Source organism: Lates calcarifer, linkage group LG6 (assembly GCF_001640805.2).
Source record: "Lates calcarifer isolate ASB-BC8 linkage group LG6, TLL_Latcal_v3, whole genome shotgun sequence".
In the NCBI taxonomy this organism is placed as follows: domain Eukaryota; kingdom Metazoa; phylum Chordata; class Actinopteri; family Centropomidae; genus Lates; species Lates calcarifer.
The window spans coordinates 22,351,165-22,374,369 of record NC_066838.1 but is presented as its reverse complement, the minus strand read 5'-3'; the positions used below and the strand labels follow the sequence as shown (position 1 = coordinate 22,374,369).

General features: G+C 43.9%; 1 protein-coding gene across 1 annotated transcript in view; it reads right to left on the bottom strand.

Annotated features, from left to right (window-relative positions):
• itga5 (integrin, alpha 5 (fibronectin receptor, alpha polypeptide)) overlaps positions 1–18,829 on the bottom strand; it is a 31,321-nt gene extending 12,492 nt beyond the window's left edge. Inside the window, exons 1-16 of the mRNA XM_018681131.2 lie at positions 18,378–18,829; positions 9,484–9,614; positions 5,504–5,604; positions 4,820–4,943; positions 4,593–4,654; positions 4,464–4,509; positions 4,237–4,362; positions 4,093–4,137; positions 3,797–3,840; positions 3,512–3,568; positions 2,855–2,907; positions 2,467–2,675; positions 1,857–2,048; positions 1,723–1,768; positions 1,517–1,630; positions 114–169 (exon numbers count right to left, since the gene is read on the bottom strand). Of these exons, the coding sequence (XP_018536647.1) occupies positions 114–169; positions 1,517–1,630; positions 1,723–1,768; positions 1,857–2,048; positions 2,467–2,675; positions 2,855–2,907; positions 3,512–3,568; positions 3,797–3,840; positions 4,093–4,137; positions 4,237–4,362; positions 4,464–4,509; positions 4,593–4,654; positions 4,820–4,943; positions 5,504–5,604; positions 9,484–9,614; positions 18,378–18,586 (1,615 nt within the window). The 5' untranslated portion in view covers positions 18,587–18,829. The remainder of the gene's footprint in view (positions 1–113; positions 170–1,516; positions 1,631–1,722; positions 1,769–1,856; positions 2,049–2,466; positions 2,676–2,854; positions 2,908–3,511; positions 3,569–3,796; positions 3,841–4,092; positions 4,138–4,236; positions 4,363–4,463; positions 4,510–4,592; positions 4,655–4,819; positions 4,944–5,503; positions 5,605–9,483; positions 9,615–18,377) is intronic.
• Positions 18,830–23,205: the final 4,376 nt, after the last annotated feature.

The following is a 23,205-nucleotide window of genomic DNA, read 5'->3' as shown; positions in this document are numbered from 1 at the left end:
CCTGCCAAAACACTTTAACCTACAGACTGTTATGGATTTAAAACATTACCCGTGGTGGCTATTTGACAGTTTCCTTACTTGTAATAAAGTGCAGATGTGGAAAATTGGCTCACCTAAGATGCCTGGTACGTGCTTCCCATCAGCAGATATGCAGAAACTCAGGTTGACACTGTTTTGGACAGAGGGGACAAGGACATGATGAGGGAAGCATATTCATTAATGGCAGAGATTCAGTATAAATATATTGTCCACACAAGACACCTCACTTGCCCTCACTTGTTCTCTCACTTTCTCTCATGCTCCATTTTTCTTGTGTCAGCTCCTTACATGGTTCACATTACAAGGCATGGGGCGTAATGGGAATACAATGAATAATATGAAAAAAATTCCAAATGCTTTGGAGACATACTGGCATCCGACTGCTTTCGCCAGCCAGGCTGATAAATTGGTGCGTCTCCATTTCCACACACCCCCCACACACACACACACACACACAAAGGAATAGCAGCGTTAAGAAGGGTGAAATTGGGCAACGAGTCGGGTTTCAGTGCTGACCAGTCAATGGCTGTCTATATAAGCCTGTAGCTCTCTCCCATGACATCAGCCACACAACACTGTCCAAAAGTCTGCAACCCCAAAACCCAGAGTCCTTTAACTCACATGAGACACAAAGAGCAAAAACTGGAAGAAGTGAGAAATCAAAAGGGGGAGTGTGTTGAAAAAAAACACAGGAAAGGGAAAGAGAAGTGAAAAATGAGACAGAAAGAGAGAATACAAGGACTCCTTTCGAGTAGTAGTAATAACTTCTTGTATATGCTCCTGTGTCTGCCTGTTTCTGTACGGCTGTGTGCACACGCTCACAGAGTCTACGTGTCCTGATGTTTCCCAGCTGTGTTCCACCACCAAACAATATCTCATTCAAAGCAACTGCAAAAACCTCCCAGCCCCTCCCCTCCCACACTCCCTCCCATTATCCCCTCTGCTCTCCTTTCACCCCCACCAAAAAACTTCTCATCGCCAGGCAACGTAGCGTAATCAAGACACATGTGTATACAAGAGTTTCCTTTATGGATCAGGACCTGGAGAGTGCGTGGTGGGGAGGGGGAGCGGACACATGAGCACAGTGTCAACCATGTTGAGCAGCGAGCAACCGTCGTCTGTTTCCTCTCCCCTTTTCTGGAACTGAATACTGTGCACATTTGGAAGAGGCCAAAAACGGCTAACAATGCTGCTATTCAGCATGTTATTTCTCTGCTCCTCAACAGAAACAGTGTGATATGGAGTCATTTTGAAAATAGGTCAGATAAGAGCAGTCCTCAGTACAAATGAATACCGTGACTGCTGATGGAAAGGATATTCCTTATCAGAGCTTCCTGCCAGGATAGAAGTGTTTATGTATGGGAGGAAATGGGGATGCCCATCTTTTTATCATTGGGTCAAGCAAATACCAACAGAGCAGCACTGAAGCAGTGTCACAATAAACCAAGTGGTGGTACCGAGTAAGCTGAACACCCACCAGGAAACAGGAATGCTGGTGTTTCCACTGGTGACCATACAGTTCTTCTCTTCAGGGTTGATCATGGTGGGGTAAACTGTCAGAGAGACACTGGTGTTGACTATTGGCCGTGATCTGTGGGTAATGAAAAGGATGTGGATTGAAAACAAATTTGCTTCCTGAGAGTTAGATGAGAAAATCAATAGTATATATTCAAAACAACATACCTATAGAGAACTGCTTTATCAACACCAAAGGCACCAACAATGAGATCTGAGGAAATAAAGGAACAGATTCAGAAAATGTTCTATAAAAAGTACAAAATAAATGATGGTCATTACATATTTCTAGTCTGACTCACCTGGATATCCGTTCATATCTAGGTCCTTAGCACCTCTGAGAGAAAATCCAAAGCTGGCAGGAATAGTCCCAGCGGCCCACTGGCCAGTGATCACCTGAGATGGCTTTTCCCTGAGTCCCTCTGAGTACCCATTATAGATGTAGACCAGTCCCTGCCGATCCTCCCCTCCAAATGGACAGCTAATAGCCACGTCTGCCAATAAGCAAAAGGTCAGGAAAAGCATTAGCTTTTTTAAACATATTTTTATATATTTATCTTATGTCTTAAATGCGAAGATGTTTGGGGAGATATCTTCAATAAAAAATGGATTGTCTAGCTAGGATAGTCAGACAAACACATCTTTAATTTACTCTAATCATACTAGAATAAAATGGGATCAATAACTCAATGCCATTTATGTTTCCTGTTTTGATCTTACTGGGTTTCCTTCTTTGTCTTTGCTTACGTCTTCTTTATTTAATTTGCACTCAATTTCAAGCACTTAAATTAAATATGATGAGATTCATGAGGTTATTTCTACACTTTTTAAACTTTTAAGAGTTAAGAAGTAGAAGCAACAAAATTTATTTCAGGAATTCCATCAGACCCCTGCTACAATCCCCACTCTTACCATTGAAACCATCCTGGTTCAGATCTCCCAATGGTGCAATGGTGCTGCCAAATCTCCCAAATGTCTGGGTGCCTGTGAGGTGAGGTAGGCGTAGCTCCAGGTTCAGGGGCTCACGCTGTAGGTAAACATAGACTCGGCCCATCTCTTCCAAGCGGCCGTCAGAGCCCCGGACCATGAACATGGGAGCTCCCACCAACAAGTCAGTCATCCTGCAGACAACAAAGGAAGAACAACTCATTCAAGCTCAGACACATTGACGCCCGAGGCTCCAGCTGTAATGAGTTGTTGGTGGCATCCAATATAGATTCTGATCTATCTATCCAGATAAAAGAAAGACAGACAAAAAAGAAGTAAGCGAGGGTGAGAAAAACAGACAGGGAACACTCACCCATCACTATTGATGTCAGTCGTCGCCACTGCATAGCCAAAATATGCTCCCATCTGTAAACAAAAGCATTTCCATGACTTCAGCCAACGAAAATCTCATTGTCAAAAAGCATTAATATCATGAAGATTTGGTTCATACAAAAACAGTCACGCTACTGCAACCTTCAGACTGGCTTTCTGTGTTACTAGAATAAAGGGACACTTGAAGGAAACATGAAGGCTTGATGGGTTTTACAGGTTAGGCCCAGTTTGGAGCTGCATCTATTCCAGCTCTGTCTCATTTTCTTTCATGAACCTCAGTGTAAAAAGCATGGACATTGTAGAGGCACTGTGAATTGCCAGAGTGTAGACAAATTCAATGGTGATTTTATTTATTCAGCTGAGTCAATCATCACTGTTTAAACAAGCTCTGTGCTTTTCTATTCCCAGAACCATTTGCACAAATTGCCACTGCACTTTCCCCTCAATAACCGAGCTTTACAGCAAACCACGAAAGAGACCAAACTCTAGTAAAGAAAATGCTGCAAAGGAAATTATTTTTGCTTACACTGACTCAACAAATTAAGAGCTCTCAAGAGAAGCTGGGAAATGAAAACAGAGGAAGTGGAGTGTGAAGGAGATTTCTGTAGAGGGTGAAGATGGAAGTTCTCGAACTCACCTGCTCACCAGTGTAGTTAATCATGGTCTTCAGATCTGTACCATTCAGAATAGACACCTGCAACACAGCAGCCACATATGGTGAACGCCTTTTTATAGGCTCTAATATAAGCACAGTCTCTGGTTAGGAATTCACTGCAAAAATAATTCCCACTGTGACGATATCACTGAGGCTGTTCTCTTTCTTTTACTTTCCTGTATCAGTCCCAAGTCTAAAGCCCAGGTCTCCCATTCTAAGAGGGCCAGAATGAAAGCCAAAATGAGAGTGATGATTAAACTTTCTTACCGAACCGTAAAGCATGGGTCCTTTTGGAACACCAGCCACAAAGTCTGAGAGGTGCACAGAGAGATGATGCAAAGATTTAGGAGGGAAAATATACAGGTCAAGCCCAGCAGGGGGATAAGAGAATTCCAAGATTGATGACATTTCCAGCTTAATAATCATGTAAAATATTGCAGCTGACATCATTTTATATTCACTTCAGCTGTAATATCTGCATTGCTGTGTAACTGGCCTTTTGTATTTTACTTTCCTCACCTAACATGGGCTTTGTGGGTACATAGCCTATTTTATGGACTTACCTTCTACCTGATCACCACTGAATTCCCCAACAGCAACAGAGTAGCCTATAGAAGCACAGGAATACAGAGATCATCCTCAGCTTGCATGGCAAACAAGTGTGCATTGATCCTAAAAAGGACTGAGTTTTAGTCAACCTCTCTTACCTTGGTAGCTGTCATCATGTTTAGTATGGATCTGTTTGGTCTGGATCTGGCCCTCCACAGACTGCATAAAATAGCCTGGGTAGTACGCTTTGATAATGTCCTCCTTAGCTGCAGAGATCACCTGACCTAAAGTGGGACCAAAGAGAAAAATGGTATTGAAAACACATGGACATTTTGAGGTTTGGGATTCCTGATTTTCACATGGTTACGTGGTATGTCCTACATACCTTGCCAGAAGTAGCTGCCTGGCCCTCCCAGTACTACTTTGCCACCCTGAAAGAAAAATCAACTGTGAATTCCTACACTGAAAAAAAAAAAGATTATCCCAGGTTCACAAGCAGGAACATAGCTTTTACCGTTGTGAAGTCAGCGCTGAATCCTCCTTGACAGTATCCTTGTCCCCCAGCATCACTGATCTCTGAAACAAATAAGAGTCAAGCGATATATCATGAATTAACTTCTGGTGAACTTCTGATTTCATGACATTATACTGCATCAACAAATTAAATCTAGTAAAAATTATGGGTAAAGATATTTTCCCCTAATTTAATGTCACTGTCACATTTGAGAGAGGTACAGTTACCTGTACGGCAGGGAGCATACTCCACAAAATTGGTGAAATTATGGACTGAGAGGTAGCAGGTTCCTGTAGGGTCAGAATGGGGGATGTCTTTTTCAGTCCGCCAAGAGTAGAGAGGGGCGCAGGCCTGGGGTACAGAGAGGAGGTGGAGAAAGATGGGGATTGGCGGGGAAGAAAAGGGAGAGGGAGGAGATGTGGTGATGAATGGGGTGAGCTCTTAGATGGGAGATGTTTTTCCAGTTGCAACAACACCCTGGTGAACTCAGGAGTGGACCCAGGCTGAGGTCAGTGGTACATCTGGAGCAGGGTAACCACGTAACTCAACCCAGGTCACAACCCGTTCTATCAGACCAAACAACAGGCGGCTCAACTTTGATGTCATGGGAGGGGGCCACAAAATATTTCTTTATCGTGTGTCGAGAATGGAGGTGAAAATTGGATCTGAATGACAACAACTTAATGGACAGTAACCTGAGAGACAAATTTCTACCAAAGAACATACACACTCGCCCTGACGTAAGAGTGAGACATCTCTTCAAGTAGAAAGTTTCTCACAGGCCATGTGGCCAGAGCAGGCTTCAAAGTCCCAATCACAACACTGAGGAGCACCAGTGGTATGATGCAAAGCTGAAACTTTAGTCCCTCCCTGCCCAACCCCCAGAATCATCTCTGGGAAGGTCAACTTACCAGAATTGTGTCGCCGTGGGAACGCACGGTGGCGCCGAACCATTGGTGGGACTTGAAATCAACCTGGTGTTCTGTGTCGTTAAGTGAAACAGTGCGATCCCCTGGGAAAAACACAATGACACTTAGTGATATAACTATGATAAAAACATGCATTCCTTCAACTGGACATCCAGGACCTTATCCTGCCTTCCCCTCCCTCCCAAGCTCTTGGAAACATCTGGACAATTGGCAGACAGTAGACTGCAGTTAGACAATTTTTCGTGCAGAAACAATCAGAGTGAGAATTATAAGAGAATGGTATTTGCTACACGGCCACCGTTGAGGAGATGTCGGGTGGGTCTGTACTGGCCTAGCTTAACCTCACTGACCCTTTACTCTGTTTGACCACCTGGTCACTAACACTGATCTCCTTCTTCAACACTTCGACAGCAGCAGGTGACATGACAGATGGTCTGTGGAGTCAGGTTTTAAACACAACTTTATAGGAAGACAGATGTTACATCTGTGCTGCAATGGATAATGAAATCCAAACAAATTGATTTGGCAAGGAAGTCACGTCGCCACTCTGTAGCTCATACACTGAAGGCTGGCATTCAAGTATAGGAGCTAACATCTATAGGGGAAGTGCAAATGTGAGGTCAAGAACAGCCTAAGTAGCTCTGAGGAACCACTCCACCCTAACCTTTTGCAGTCCTCAGACACACTTCCCCTCTAGATTTTGCCAAACCACAGGCCTGTTGCAAAAGAGAAGGTCAACATCTCACAGGGACTGAGGATTGATAGATACTGCAAGAGATCCTGACCTACGTGGATGTGAAGAAAGAAGGCTGTGTGTCAGGCCTCTCTATCCATGCTTGTCCACCCCTAGTCTTTCATCCCAGCCAACTAGGCAGCCTGGGGCTGGGGGTGAAGGCCTGCTCCGTGCCTTTGTGGAAACAGCGAAGGGGCTTGGGTCCAAGGAAAACATACGAGCTCTGGCTCGGGCTTCCTCATAGCAACCTCTCAGTCATCTCTGTTTAGGCACACTCTTCTCTCCCTCTTTCTCTGTTTTCATTTTCAATATTATCTCCATCCTCCTATTCATTTTTCTAACATTATCTGGCCCAAGTCTCCATGTCTATACAACCCATTCTCTCCTTTGCTTTCATGGAGCGCTGCATCCCCTCACCCAAGACGGTAAGCAGTGAGATTATAGTTTTTTAATAACCCAACTGAATTTCTGCTTAATCTCCATCTCTAGGCTTTCCTGCTAAAGTTATTCATCATGGTCCAACAGCAGCCAGCCCTGCCCCCAGTGTGTTAAGTGTTCAAAAGTCCATGTGTGAAAAAAAACTGCTTTAGCCATACAGGCAATAACACGACCAGCACTTCAAACAGCTTCTTATAAGCTTGTTACTTTAACTAATCTGCCTTAGCAGCATGCTACTTTTTCTTAAAGCATACAGGTTCTTAATATTTTCCTTACTCAGCGGTCTGTTTGGATAAGGCTAATGTAAATCCACCAGGGAAAGATAGAAGCTGAACAGTGACTGTGTTGGTTTGAGTCCTGTTACCAAGGCAACCAAGCGTGGCAGCAGAAAAGTCCTTGTGTGATCCATACTGCACAACTATGATCAATTATCTGACCATATTAAAGAGACGAAGTACATTAACGTAACCGCCTAAAGAAACCAAGTAAAGGTCTCACATGGCACCATTAGTTCCAGCATTAGGTCTGTGTCACTATAATGGGTGATGAAAAGTTGTGTTTGTTGTCTGTGAGGTAACTGAAGCCAGCCAGCTGGAGTCACGTGAAATGCTCTCTGATAAAAACAGAGGAGATCCAGAGCGGAGACAAGAGGGAAACCCAGAGCCGGGCAACAATAACATGTCATTTGACCGAAGTCCCCTTGGGAGTCCGGTTAGCGCAGTGTGCTGATGTGACACGGTGCCCGGCCCAGTTTCCCATGGGACCAGCAGGAAAGTGTGGGGGTCTGGAGTGCATCCATAGACTAACTCTCGCCTTTGAACTGTGTGTGAGAGGACAGCCATTAGTGGGGGTTAAAGCACACTCTCTCATTGTGAGTGTGTGTGTATTTTTGTGTGTGTCAGTGGGGTAGAAGACAAATGGCCAAATTCACTCATCACATCAGCCGCCCCCTGTGGGAGTACTAACAGCAGGGGAACAGAGCGGAGGAACAGGGCTCTGGTTTCTCCCTCTTTCCTCCTTCCCCTCTCTCCCTCTGGCCTTCTTACCCTCCCTCCCTCCCTGTATGTGCCCCGCTCACACCCTTCCTACTGCCCTTGCTACCCTCTCCTCCTCTCAGATCCATAGACAGGCTCTTATCTCAATGGAAGAGGAAGTGGATGGGAGGGGGCCTCTGGCCACTTTGACCCAATTAGTTAGGCTAATTAAGAGGGTCTGTGGCCTGTGGGTCAGAGCTCAAACACACCAAGATACAGCGAGACCTATGACACCACTTTGTTTTAGGAGTATACGAGGTACCAATACTCAAATTAATATAGCAGTTACTTAAGCATTCATAGTGGAAAAAGTTTTTATAAGAGAAAAAATAAGTAACTGCCACCATCATCACTGAATATCTTTTTCTCTTTTATTGCTTTAGCCTTTACTATCAGGACTGGCAAAGAAAACAGTCACAGCTACAGTAACTGAATTACAGCAGTAAATGTCATCCACGTAACAGCTGTTTGGCACAGGCACATTTGCATGCAGATGTCCATGTATTGAGTGTTCCTCCACTGTACGGTGGCCTCTGCCATGATCCAGATGTCGGAACCAGCTCTGGCACTCTAATCATTCTCCTTCAAAGCTCTCTGACAACCCAGGGGACTAACCTTCACCGCAAGGTCTCGCTGCTCGCACATGACATCACTCGCTGTGGCCTTCAGCCAGCACCCAGGGATGCGCAACACACTTTATGTTGCAAGAAAAATTGTGCAAAAATAGTGTAGCAAAACGTACCAAGCAGCAGTGTCCATTAAAACAATGTTGTTAAAGCAAGGTTGTGAAACACTCAGTGGAATATTTCTCCCAATTGTGCATTATGGACAGTGAATTTAAGCTGGCCCCCAACGCCAAGCTTTGATTTCTAAGGAAGGAAGCCAAAAGAGTTGCGGTAACTATCCCTCTACATGTGTGATTCATCCTGTTTGTGTGTGTTTGAGTGCATGTTTTCAGGGCTTGTTCATTTTAAAAGCTAGTAACGACACAGTCTTTTTGCTTTGTTTGTTCCTTTCCTCACTCTGCTCCATTGTTCAAAACGGGCTGACGGATGCTCTGTCAACACACTGAAATATGAATCCATTCATTAGACAGTCTCACGCACTTCCTTATGTTCTCCAAAACTACTTTACCTGAATCTGACTCAACTGGAGCCTTTTTATCAAGAACAGTGGAGTCAGCCTCACCTGTCATGCAAACAGGACATGTCTTTGTCTGACCTATTTGTTAATTGGTTGCTTATCTCACCACTGCTCCTGGGGCAAGGCAACACAAACACGACCTGGAGGAAGGAAGGAGTATCCTTCAAAAACCTCTTCAACACCCCATTATCCTTTTCTTCCCCAAATAGAGGACACAAACAGGAAGAAAGGATCATCTCTGAGTCCAGGAACTAACGTAGCCAACAACAGTTCAGTGGAGTGGAACACTGACGCCTGATCCAGGCCTGCTGCTGACAACAGGAGCAGAGAGGAAATGCCCTGATGGCTTCAAAAGTGTACAGAGCAGCGACAAAGCTCAGCCATTTTAGGGGAGTTTAAACACCATCTTCAGTCTCAAACAATGAGACAAACAAGACAAAGAGCTGTATCAGTTAGATTGCACAATTCAAAATCATTGTTTGGAATTTCGCCTAAAGGAAAATTACAGATGAATACACTATTATTGGGCAGCTGGACTAAAATGTCCCAGATGTCAGAGCTTCCCAGCACCACTAGGATGCACAGTTTGTCTGTGTGTCAAATACAAGGCTTACCTTCAGTATCAAACTCGATGGTGTGACAGTCTGATTGGCTGAGGCTCCATGGACAGTAGAATACAGATCCTCCCTCCGTAACATTGACCTGTCTTGTGTTGGCCTTGGGGGCTCCTATCACCACACTTGCACTGTGGAGAAGAGACAGAGAGAGAGACAACATGCTGTAAATCAAATGTTCCAAGTTTACCAAACCTAGAACCCCACACATTTAAACCTGAGTCTCTTCATTAAACCACTGCTAAGGTTTTTAGCTTGTATCCTGGCCTCAATTAAAAATCTGCATTCCAGACCTCCCACTCCACAGCTTTCAACATGATGCAGTGTGCACATTTTATCGCTTAGTGAGCTGTATTCTGACTCAGAAGCAAAACATTTTAACAGGTTGCAGCACCGTTTTACATAATTCAATACACTCAGGAGAAACTGCTGCTATGACATGCGTACATGTGATGTTCACAGACATATTCACTCCACTTGTGTGCGGTCAGACACACCAGGAGAAACTCTCACACGATCACACATGCACTCCTGTGGGGCTCACGCAATAGGAAAACAAGAAAGCAGACAGGCTAAGTGGAGTCATGCTCTTGTTTCGACAGCTGTCACACTAAACATCTGTATCCTTGGTGCTACACTGTACAGCTACAGGAGGGGAAGCAAACTACTTCAACAGACAGAAAGAACCAGTGTGGTTACAGGTGTGTTCAAGACTAAAAACATGTAGGATGTACCTCAGAGATGAAAGAGAAGATGAAAAAGCAGAGTGGTGATTCATTAACGTAGAAAACCAAGTTGGCAAAAAAATCTCCTTGTAGATAATGTATCTTAAGTGGATGATTTATCCATTACCTCATTCTGAACCCACTTGACCTGACAAGCATCAGACACACTGATGTGGGTAAAGGAGGCATGGGACCATTGAGACCAGACGGTGTCTAGGGGGGCTCTAAGACAGGAAGAGCACACCCTTTCCTGGCCAAGATCTTCCATGAAAGTGCATCAAAGTTTACATTTTGGCTAAACTTAGCATCCTTTCCCCAAGGGTAACTACTCAGCAGGGTCCAGAGGAAGACGAAAGAGCCAGCATGAGTCAAACAGCAGTTAAACTGTGCAATATTCCAAGGCCTTGTAATCCACGATAATTAATCCCACTGAACCTATCTATTACCTTGGATGACAGAACGTTATGAGATGGCTTATGGAAAAAATCAAACAGAAGTAGGCCAGGTTGTGCTGGTGGTCAGTACAAAGCTTTCACATCATTTCAGCATCTATGGTTTTGAAAACACACAAGTGTGTGAGAACAAAGGGAAGGCCCCAGAGCAGAAGGTATGAGTTTAATATTACACCGTTTCTGTGGTCTCAATACCTCGCAAGAGATACAGCACAATGCCAATTCCAAATGTGGAGCAGAAACTCTTGGTTTGTGTTGGAAGAGAGAAAAAGAAACAAACCCGTCTGACTTGGAGAGCAAGAAACAGTGTCCCCCTTTTATTTCTGACCACATATGCAGACGTAGGAATATCCCAGCAGAACAACAGAGCTCAACCTGTACCATAATCTAAATCACAGAGAGGCTTCCTAGTCAGGGATTCTCACAATGAGGCAGCTGAGGATCTCTTTGCTATCTCTGAATTTCCACACACAAATATCCAAGCAGTCAGTAAATATTTAAAATTAGCAGATCACACTGTTCTGAATATTAGGTTGCTGAACTACAAGTCACCTAAATGCCCTCCAAAAGTATTTGTGGAAAACAAATTTTAAAAAACAATTGCCTGTGCAAACTCTCCTGGACAACAAGGCAGGAAAAGTTTCTGAGCAAACAGAGGAGCAGTTTATGTCTCTATGGCAAAAGCCTTTTAGAAATAATCTGAGAGCAAGCACATGTATGCAATAAACAGCACCACTGGAGAAACATGTACACAATAACAAGGCCAAGGAAATTGGAAGCCACAGCATCTTTTGTTGAATCAGATCTGAACAGAGTCCAGCTGTGGTTGGCCGTGGCAGCTTTTCAAAAGGAAAAAATACAGGAAATAACAAAACGAGCAGATCATGCTTTAATCAGCAAGTTGGCAGTTGAAGCAAGTTTTCACTACCTTGCACAGATCCACACAGATGTGCGGACGCACAATCACACACAAACACAGATTGATAGTAATCTGAAAGTGCTGTAAATGAGGAAGAATTAACATTTAATGGGTCTCTATCTGGCGAGGATCAGTCTAGTTCTAGTTGGCAGTTCCCCACCCCTTCTCCTTATCTGCTAGCTGTGTGCTGAAAAGGTAGAGCTTTTGTATCATTAGCATTTAATGAAGCTTTAACTGCAGTCGGCTGAGTGCTGCATAACAAATTCCTTTGTAAAGGTAGGTGCTCTAGAGGTGGGTGTGCAAATATGCGTAATTAGACGGGGGCGAGAAATCCTCAGTTGTTCAGTTGAGGGACAGACATGCTCATCACAGTGAATCAAGTGAGTCTAGACAAAAGACTGTTGATGGTGGGAGTGAAAGCAGCGCCATCACTGGTTTGATAGGGATCACAGCAGGCAAAAAGCCATGCTGACAGATGTAGCTCAGTATGCATCTGAAAAGTAATGAAAAGTCTGATACTCTCAGACAGGATTACTCTGCTCAGAGAAATGTTTTGGCTTCGGGAGCATTAAACCAATCTTCACTTGGCCATTTGTCAGTTTCATGTTGCTATGGACAAACAGCAAATCCATTTCACAAGAGGGAGACTTGAGCAATGTCCTTAGTGGGGGAGTAGGCGTATGAAAAGCATTAGCGGCTTCACCATGTCTAGCATAGTGAACCCCGCCAGCTGCCATACAGCAGCCACTAATGACCTCCACCGCCTGGCTGACAATTAAGCATTAATTAAACTACAGTGAGCGATTTGGGCTGCAAGTGAGGAATGCGTAAACAACAGCTTCTCTGCAACCGAGGACTGGGTTTGTCTCATTTGAAGCTCAAGCAATCAGAGATCATTCTACAAAAAATCTCCGACCACACCATAATTGCCAGACTGTGACCACTATTTTATGTGGGGTTGAGAAATTAGGGGAGATACAGAGTGCTGGAACTTGCTGATGTGACACTATCATGAGTAGCCGTAGCTAATACAGTTTATGATGAGGTTACAGAAGGAGGTTGTCACAGGACAAATTCCTCTGTTACCCCCTCCCATTCAGCCCAAACACTCCCACCCCCCCCATTCCACATTTAATTGTCTTCCACCCAGCTGCAAACGCTGATGTCACTTGAACACTATTATAACTGCATTAAGCTAGAAAGAGGGGGAGAGGGAAAAAAATCACATTCACATATGTTAAGCCTGCCAGTGCCGGCTGCAGTCACCATCTGCAGTCATAAACACGGCTCAGCGAACGACATGGCAAAGGCGCAAAGGGAACGGGTGGAGGAACAAAAAAGGAGTAGTGGCCTTCAAACCCCAGCAACACCTAAGAAAAATACATGTACACGGACCCATGGAGTTTACACTGAGCTATCAACACTATGCTTCAACACTGGAGTGGTTCCATATCAGTAAAGGAACTCAGATGCAGTGACCTGATCTGAGCCAGAGGCAGCTCTTAACCTTCACTGCTCCCATTCCTGCAGGAGACAAACGGAGTGTGCCAAAAAGCATTTCTTCCTCTTTGACTCTGAAGAATCGCTGCACCAACAAAATTAAATGGCACCTGGATCACTGGGAGTGGAAATATGGAGCTGGACAGTTATTCGACATGTTCAGCGAATTAATGAATACTTGAAGCTGTAGGATGATGTCATCCTCCAGCAGCAATATTGACTTTTCAAAGCCTGCGTGGGCACTTAGAGTGAGATCAGCTGAATGACAGAAATGAGAAGTACACGTAGTATGTGATGACTTATTCTAGACCACATGGAGCCACACAAATAGTCTCACGTCCTCTCAGAGCCAAGGCCAGACAGAAGCTGTTTGATTTCCTTACGGCTACCATATGGACGATCGTCTACTCACTCACACACACACAAACACACCACATACACACATGTTCTCAGTGCTGCTGTCCAGGAGCATGAGGATGATGAGAGTAGCAGTGCCTGCTGGGATTGCGTGTGCTGACTACAGAGAGTCTACTGTGCTGAGCTAAAGCCGGTCAGATGGCACTGTAAGCCGCAGAACGGTATAAAGAATCTGTATTGTTGCTCAACAGGCCTGGAGCAAGTCACATCTTTTATAACAATTTATAGATAAACTTGACATTCGAATCCGTACCAACCAGGATTGATCAGATAAACAACCTGTCAGGGATCTGATCTCACTATGACCACAAAACCATTTCCTCAGTATCTTCAAAAGGATAATAGTGTTGAGCAACAGGTGGCCTGCAAATTACAAGTGCTGTTGGCCGAGTTAGCAAAACAATGTTGTTTATTGTCACACAGGAAAAATGTGTGGGGGCAATTCAAAGCTATAGTTTAGACTTGATGATTTTACGCTGCTCTGCAGCTGGGGTTAGGAGTTACAAGTCTGGTAACTAAATTAGGAAAGTTGACACCAAGCTGATTTAGCAGTGGCTGTTTTTATTTCCAACCTTTCAGCAACGAACAATCACTCTGCAACCGTATTATACCATCCCTGTGCATGTTTTCACAGTTAATGTGTGAAAATCAGCAGTTGTTTTGTCAACACCACCGAACACATCATGTTACTACAAAAAGAATTTCAAGTTGGCGCAGTGAAAAAAATTTAACATCCTCCTACAACTGCAAAACATCAAAATGATTTGTGGTCTTGCCTATGCACTATCCCATACCAAACTGCTGCCCACCACCCCACCCCCTCCCTCTCACACTCCAACTGCCCTAAAATCCTCCTGCAGGGAGTTTAACTGCTGGTGGTTCACACTTCTTCACAATGCCCACGTCAGGGGGTCTGGTCCTCTCACCTCAGGATAGAGAGGCTGTTGTATTAAACGTGATGATGGGGGGTTGAAGCAGCTGTTGAAACACTTTGTCTGTGTGCCCCAAACTCCAGCCGCACCCACACATGCATGCATACATACAAATGCACACATTCATAGAAAGTAATGGCCAGGGGTTACGTCTTATTTCCATCTCAAATATGAGAGCTGATGCTGATTTGAATTTCATCCAGTAGAATTTCAGTGGCGATGGCGTCATTTGCTTATTGCCATATAAAGGATAGCCTTTATCAAGTTACTTTAGATGTGAGTCATTTCATGACCTGGGGTTAAAACAAACCAGACCTGCTGGCAGTCAGAGATTAAATCTAGCAAAGTATGAGTCAGGACGACCTTGACCAATGGCCAGCTCCAGTCCAAAGTAGACATCCTGGGGGCCTTCCCATTCAAATATAGCAGAGGTGACTGCAGGGTCCACAAGCCCTTTAAACACATCGTCACCATCCACACTGACATCTTTTTCTAGTGAAACACACACAGGCTCATTATTTAAAACCCCTTCTACCAACAGACCAGTAAAAGCTGGACGGGCACTGTATGTTTGAGACAGACTGCAGTGTAGCCATGCTAAGTATATCCTTTACAGCAACAGACACTACTGCTCCCAACCTTCTGGCCTGATTATCATGGGTGCATACAAAATTTGACAACAGAAAATTAAAGCAGCTTCTCACAGGGCCAATAAATTAAGAAAGAAATGAGTCATTCTGAAAGCTCCTCCAATGGAAAACAGTCAACAATTTCTGCCGTCAGACAAAGGGCTCCATTGTCTGCACGCAACTACAAGAACCTGGATGAAGAAAAGCTTGACAGCCCAAATATACAAGCTGCGCCCCTGCAGCTCAAACACTCATTGGTTTGATTTAGAATCAGGTCCCTAGAAAAGGACACCAGTGAAAACAATAACAGAAATGAGACTGATCATATATGGAGAGGGACCACGGTGTAGACGCAGAGAAAACATTGCTGCTTTAGTGGCCAAAAGACACCCCAGTCCAATGTCAATATTAGTTCAACTCTAACCCTGTTTGAGAGGGTAAACTCCAGGAGAGTGACCTACATGGACCGGGCTGACCTCGGCATGTACTCGTCATGGCCAAACCATCCGTGAGCTAATTCGCATCACCGACAAGTCACTAAAACACATGCGTGGACTGGAACATATTACCATCTCCATTAGTGGGTCCTCCATTATTTCATACTGACATAGTTTCTTATTGACGTATAATCTCATTCAAGTCTAAAGCTGCTTAAAATACATGTTTCCAGCATCTTTTATCACTATCCCTGCCTTCACTTTGTTTTTGACAGGCATCAGGAGCTGTTTCATGCTTTCATACACTCCAGGCCAGGTCTGTTATTATTTACAGCCCCTGACCTTTGACTGTTTTTATCTCAGTGTGATTCACTCCCTTATCCCTGCCTGGCACAGGAGAAAGTCAAAGTGGAGTCAGTTACTGCTGTTTGATTATAAACTGTTTGAGGAGAGAGTCAGCCCTCAGAAGTCCTCCTGTGATGCAGAGGAGGGTGTACATGGCGACTGACATACACAGACCGCAGACTGTGAGGAGTTCATTTTCTCTCAACATGGAATAACATACACGCACAAGAGGGGACCATATATCCTCTTGCCCTTCCTGTGTGCATCTGACAAGAGCCGTCACACAGTTCACAGACACTATCCTCAGGCGTTCTTCCATGGTGGGCCGTCTGCCAGTGTCCAAACCTAATTTTATTACGCCAGGCCGAAGGGCTTGACAGACCCCTATATATAAACTCATTGTCCAGGATGAGTGTCAAAGTAGGAGAAAGTAAGCCTTTGTGTTTGCAGGCCTGACAGTCGCATTTATGGATGGGAGAAGTATCTTCCTCCCTTGTCTCTACATCCACGTCTGCCATCAATCACATTTCACTAACACACCACTACAGTCTAACCAGTGATGTATATAACTTTGTGTAAAAGCAGCAATAATTTTACAGCAGTATAAACTCTGTGTGCAACCCTCCACTGACCTCACCCTGGGACTCCCCCACTGTCTGTGTCTCCAAAGCGTGGGCGATGATGATGTGATGGCAAAACCAACAGATAACAGAAACTCATTTCATGAGTCTACTGATATGTTTTGATGTTTCAACTTCTAAGGAACTGTGGATGAAAAGTGGCACATACATGTGGTTTGCAGATAAAGCGATGATTCATGGTTTAAATCTGCTGCCTCGTACTTTGTTTTGCCTGACATTTGACTTCTGAATACATATCATCCACAGGAAAATTAAAGGGCACTGGGTTGTAGGGAGCTACACTTAAACATTATTCCTGCTCCACACATACAAACCATTGTCTCATCTCCGCCTGTAGAAGTGTAGAGAAGTTCAGATTAAGTCATCAGTAAAATGACGTCTACTCTGTCTCGTGCTTAATGGGACGAGGAAAGATGATGGGGAGGGAGGCTAGACAGTTGGGGGGAAGTCTAGAGGGTAGATGAATTAAAAAGCCCCACAGAATGACATCAGTATAGAAGGAAGTAAGGAGGGGGATGTTAAAGAGAGAAGTGGGGTCCATGCATACAAGCCTCACATACTAAATCATACCGCTCCCCTGAAGCCCCAGCTTCTCAGGCAGAGAGATGAAGACCAATAGCAGTAGGGCTTTTAAAGAGACAGTGGGGGCCAGGGGAAGAGGGGGGGGAATCTCCCCATGTCTGAGTGTGTGCCGTCCAGGGAAATGGGGAAGAGAAACAAGGAAACTAGAGCTGCTGCTGGCGGCCCACTCGGCGCAAAGCCCTTTCTCAAATCCCCACATGCTGGCTGGTTGGACTGTGGGCCGAGGCACCGTTGGTGCTCTGCAGACACAAACTCAGCCAGGAAGTCTGATCATGTCTGGGTGAAACCTTGACTGCGGCTGCACAACCATTTTGTTAATGATTATTACGATTACAGGGTTGGGTCCACAGCTCACCAAAATCTACTGAATGGGTAGCAACACCATTGCAAATCTGTCAGCAGCTAAATTAACCCATACCTTGCTTTTTCACTGCATCCCAGTCCATACAAAGACCACATGCTCCAAGGACAGTCAGGATGTCCCACAATATTATTTTCCTATTATTTTCTCCCTTGACTACTGGGGTATTAGACCTGACCGCAGGCATGTCACGCATGAGATTAAGTCCAAAAAACGACTGGTGCCAAAATCTCTTAAGGAAGAATGGTGAAATAGTTGTAGCATGCTGAGTGTCACAGGGATCACATCCCAACAGAGCCAAGAAGCATTACAATCAACTGCAGCATTTCAGTCCAATAAAATGTGATTGCTAAAGGCTGCAGTTAACAGGCTTTTTTAGGCGAGGTCAGAATTAAATGTCAAGGCAATGAGATTAGGATTTGAGGGCGATTCCATAAGGTTTTGGATTTTCTTTGGAGTTATCTTTTATCATGATGAAGACAGCCACTCTTTAATATTGGTATTACATTGGCTTTAATGTAGGAGTCATCTAGAGCATAAATGCAATTTCCTGAATATATGCAATTACGGTGAGTTGCGTGCACACTGAAGACGGGCACCCCGTGCGTAAAAAATGTCCAGCAGACACACGATTTACTCAAAACCCTGATTTAATGTCTGAACCCACAAATGTATTGCGTTCTTTTCCTATTGGAAACTTGCTCTGTTACTTTAACAGGAAAGTTGTAAATGTTCTGAAGTTTGGCAGAAACCTCCGATATAAACCAATGGAAAGTTTGCACGCTGCCTGCGCGCAACATATTTGTGTTCAATTGGGTATCGTGAAATTACAAACAAATGTTTCAGACTTTTGTTGGAGCTTGTTGCCGAGAGCCCCGTTTTCTACGTGTTCTATTTTTTGCAGCAAAACATTTGTAAAGTTGTTGTTGTTGTTTCAGTGTTAAAGACACTCACCTGGCAGAATCAGCCAAATAAAAGTCAACAGCATATCCGAAGTAGCTCCCTTTAGATCCGCTGTAAACAGCTGGATTCTCCACGTCCAAGTTGAACGCCTCACAGACAGGCTGAGAAAAAGTGAGTAATAGCCCGATGACACAAAGGAGAGAGCGGGCGAGAAGGACCACCATCCTCGGCGTCTTTACGCAAAAGCGTTCCAATCCCATTTTTCAGAATAAATTAATCCACTAAAGTTTGTTTCAAATGGCGAAATTTGTCCCAGTTTTTCGCGCTTTCAAGTCCGGAGATGAAGCCTGAAAACAGTGGTGGAATATGGCTAAAACTGCATCCCTGTAACTCTAACCGGCCAGTATCTCATTAATGCTCCGTCAGCTCCTCTCAGCGTCCTCACTCCTCTCTCTGCGTCTCTGTCTCTGCCCCTCTCAAGGCCCACGCCTTCTCTGCTCACCTAATCATGATACATGAAGCAGGGAGTTCCCACACCCGTGACAAAGTTTGGAAGAGGAGGGGCCTGTGATTCCCTAAGAAAAAAAAAAAAACTTTGAAGAGGGCTCTTCTCATCCTCAGACCTATCTTGGAGTATATGTTTACCAGTGTGGTCAAAATGTGGCCACTTTTGAGTTCTGGGACTTTCTTATCAGAAACACTGAGATTATTAACCGCAAGAACAATGGATCCAAAATTCTCCTTTCGATTTTATCTCACAGTTATCTTGACCTTTTGAGACTGAAGGTGGTGTCACAGAAGGCAGCCTGATAGGTGATGGGAAGGTCAATGAAACTTCACATGTCCAACCAGTATATGGCTGGCTGTTTAGATGCCTCTGCTGTCCATGGTATGATAATCCTGTGGATCTTTATCTCTTGAGGTTGTCGCTGATAGGTCAGGAATTCAAACTGTTAAGAAGCCCTGTTTGTGAGTCCGTAGTGAGCATTAAAGCAGCATTATGTAACTATTTTACCTTAAAATAACAGCTTCAAAATCATGTAACTTTAGTGAGTGGGCAAGACCTCCTTAGTGATACTAAGTTCTAGTATAATGCCAAACTGTAGATCAGTTAAAAAGCCTTAAAAGTCATTAAAAACCAGCATTTATCGCTGATATTCAGTGAGGAATCTTTGAAAATATCGAGGATTATAAACAGAGTTTGGTGTGTTTGTCACATATTCACGGTTTGGCCATGTTTTGAGTGGAACTACGCAGTCAGGGCGCAAGTGACTGATAGGTTTTGTTTTCTACACATGAAAACCACTTAATCGCTCAGACTTAGAGCCCAGCATAATTAATTATAATTAATTATGACTTCTGTTGCTTGGCAAAGTTACATCATGTTGCTTTAATAGCCTTAATCCCAACTTTTTCAATAAAAATAATAAGGTTCTGTGTTGATAATTTTGATCTTTTGCAGCAGCGTCTTTAATGATTACGTAACATTTTGTTTTGCTAAAACCAGGAACATAAATATAAAGTGCCACTGCCCCGCTGGTCAAAATAAACCTCCCATATAAACAACTCTCACAACAAAGCAGTGACTTATTTGTACAACTCCTCACTAATTATATCTTTATCACACACCCTTGGAACTGAATGTGTGATCCATATGTATTTCAATCTAATTACAGCGTTGATCTGACTTGTGCATACGACGTCCTCTGGTGCTCTTAAGGGGGGGGTGTGGGAAGATTTCGTATTCCTGCCTCTGAGTCACACGAGACCGAGGAAAGTGGTTAGGCTGTGAAAAGCAACTACTCACTGAAATGAGACCTTTAATAAACTGATCCAGGCCGGCTGGAATTCAGTGACTGTTGGTTTAGCTGATTCACTTGAAGCCTTGGGGATTGAACACAGGGGCCAAATTTGGCTGTGTGGCAGTAGCAACATGAACTCTCTGTCAAGTGCTGCTCGTATTTATAACTGGTCGAAGCGTCCCAACACTGGGAGCAAAGTCTAACCGTAGACTGATGGGAGTAATCCCGAGTGTCTGGGGGGGCTGTGGGGGGCAGTTCACAGCTGTTGGGGGCACTTGATGGTTCAAAGCCCTAATCCTGAAGGGGGTCTCATTCTGTTTTTAGGCTCTCAGGATGAGATTGAAGATGAACAAGAGCCAGGGTTCAAGGCGTGGTTGACAGACAGACAGATTATATGTAGCCATCAAAATGATTTGGAGTCCAAACTTTCCCACTGAAGTCATGATTTGGTTTTCACTTTGATTTGTGCTTCTGGATTTTCTGAAAGTCTGAGACCATAGTCATCCTCATATAGTCCCATTACCTCATGCATGAGGTTAGTCAGGGGGGGTGAGCAAATACTTTGGGAATAGATAATCCTGCTATCAACTCTTAGTCACTCTCTTCTTTGATGTCAGCCTAATTGTACAGCACAGCTCTTTATGTTATCAAACCACCCACAGTTATCTATTTGACCTCTCAAAGGATCAGGATTTGCGAGGAGACAGGAGAAGTATTTCTTTCAAGTGTATTTTTCCCCCTCTTTCTCTTCACTAATATCTGTATGTGTGTCGTCCAGTGGCAACTTAACCTACAAGCCAGTGTATACAAGTGTGTTCCCTTAAGCATATTTTGTGTGTGATGCCAGAGCCTGTTCTGCTGGCTAACTGAACAGTATTTTCCATCTCGCTCCAACTGTGATTTCCGTAGAAAAAGGGGGTGTGGTTTTGTTCCAATGCCTCTGCTTTGACATCATCACTCAGCCGCTATGGCAACAGATCTGAAGTGCAGCAAAACACTTATAGAACATTTCACAGGACTCTACACAGCTGGCCCATCTATTTTAAATATAGACCTGACACACTGACACTTGTGCAAGGCCAGGCATATATGAACACACGTTGCAAACTGACTTGACTGACTTCCTCTTTGGTGACCGAGCATATGCTTTCTGATATAGTGGGACAAATTATTAGTAGCACTACCACAGGGCAACATCATCGTCACACATTTATGTCAAGATATGAAACGTGTGATCTGCAACAGCTTCTTCATTTCAATTAAACAAGTCTGGCTACAGTCGCCTGTCTGCCATCTTCAATTATATTTAAGAGAAACAGAGTGTTCATTCTTGCACAGAGTTGGATAGGATGAAGCTGAAGCAAGGCAGCGTTAGCTCATCTTAGCATACACCTGGCTCTAATCCATATAATCCCTATAAAAATATGATGTGTTAAAACAAACAAACAAAAAAAACCAAGATGTGGTTTTACTAGGATAATGAGCAGATTTTGTTACCTTTCAAGAGAGCCAGACTAGTTGTTTCACTCTGCTTTCAGTCTTTAAACTAAGCTAAGCTAACTCTCTCCTGGCTGAAAGACAGGCGATATGAGGCTGATATTAATCTTCTGCAGACACATGTACGTTTTTGCTATTGCTACACAGCTAATGTTAGCATTAACAGCTGTTTACTTACCAAGATACTCATCCATCAAGAGTTGATATTGCTGTTGCTTTCCACCACTAGAGACAGCTCTTGGCGAGTACAAGGATAAAGTTTAATGCTGAGCTCACAACATTTTCTCTACACGTTTAGCTAAACAGTTGCTAATGCTAACTTTTTCTGCTGGAGGCTAGCAGGCTAGCTAGCTATAACACATCAGTGAAGTTGCATTGTGGGTAATGTAGGTGCCATATTTTGACAAGAGACTAGAAGAGTATGTAGAATAAAAAGGTGATATATCTAGTTCTCTGCAGCACCTTTTTTATTATGCATTGTGAGTCCAACAGTATTACAGGAATGCAATGCTAAATCCGTGCAGCACTAAAACTTTAAAGTTAATGTAGTCTCCAGCTCTATTCAGAAAAGAGTCACTAAATCTATCAGTATGACCACTTTCAAATGATCTTTAATCCCTGAGGCACCAGCCTCCACTCCACCCTCATCTCATTTCTCTTTGTAGCACAAACAGTGGCCTGACACTGATGGGCTCCATGGGGGCAGGGTGGGGGAGACACACTGATGGCTGCCATTAGGCAACTGTTGGCCTTTTAAGTCAGAGAATAAACACCATTTTACCACTCGGGAACAGACAGCAAATAAAGGCCACAACAGGCAACACAATAGTTTGTGTACACACAAGTCACCAGTCACAACAATCAGGCAGATTTAACCTCTATTTGTTCCTTGAGGCAGTTTGCCAGTTCCTTTTCGGATATATTGGATTTGTGATTCATTTAGCTTTGGATAAAAAGTCTTGTTGAGCAAGGAAATTGGGGGTAATATGGAAAATGTGGTTTCTGAACAGAGGGCCATACTGTTTTGAAAAAGAGAGGTCAGCTCTGAATTTGTGTTTGTCTTTGAGAAGAATGAGCTACTGTGGATTATATCTAAACCTCAAGCCTGAGACCTGTCTTGAAATGCCCTTCAAACACACTGAGCAAACTTTCCTTCCTTCCCCTGTCTTCCCCTCTCCGTCTCTCCTCAACTGTAGAAAGCCAGCGATACGAATCTTACAGGCAGGAAATTCCTCCAATGTAAAAGCCAGCCTGGGCTTCCTGTTTCACCAGGTTCCTACCCTTTGGATCTCTGTTAACACTCACACACAAACACACACTATACATACATGCACACTCAATTCCTATCTGCTTTGCTTTCCCCCTCTGTTTTCTGCAACATTCCCCATGTACACAGAGGAAAGGGTGGTGAGGTGATGCTGATTGTTCCAGCCAGTCTGAGACATTGCACAGTGGATGACAGATTTGTCATGAAGGAGGTGGAAGTCCTGAGCTGGCCCATGTTGTTGAGTGGACTGTCCATTGTTTTCAACACAAGCTCTTAGCAACGTAGTGGCTGAGTGAATCATATGATTGTTTTA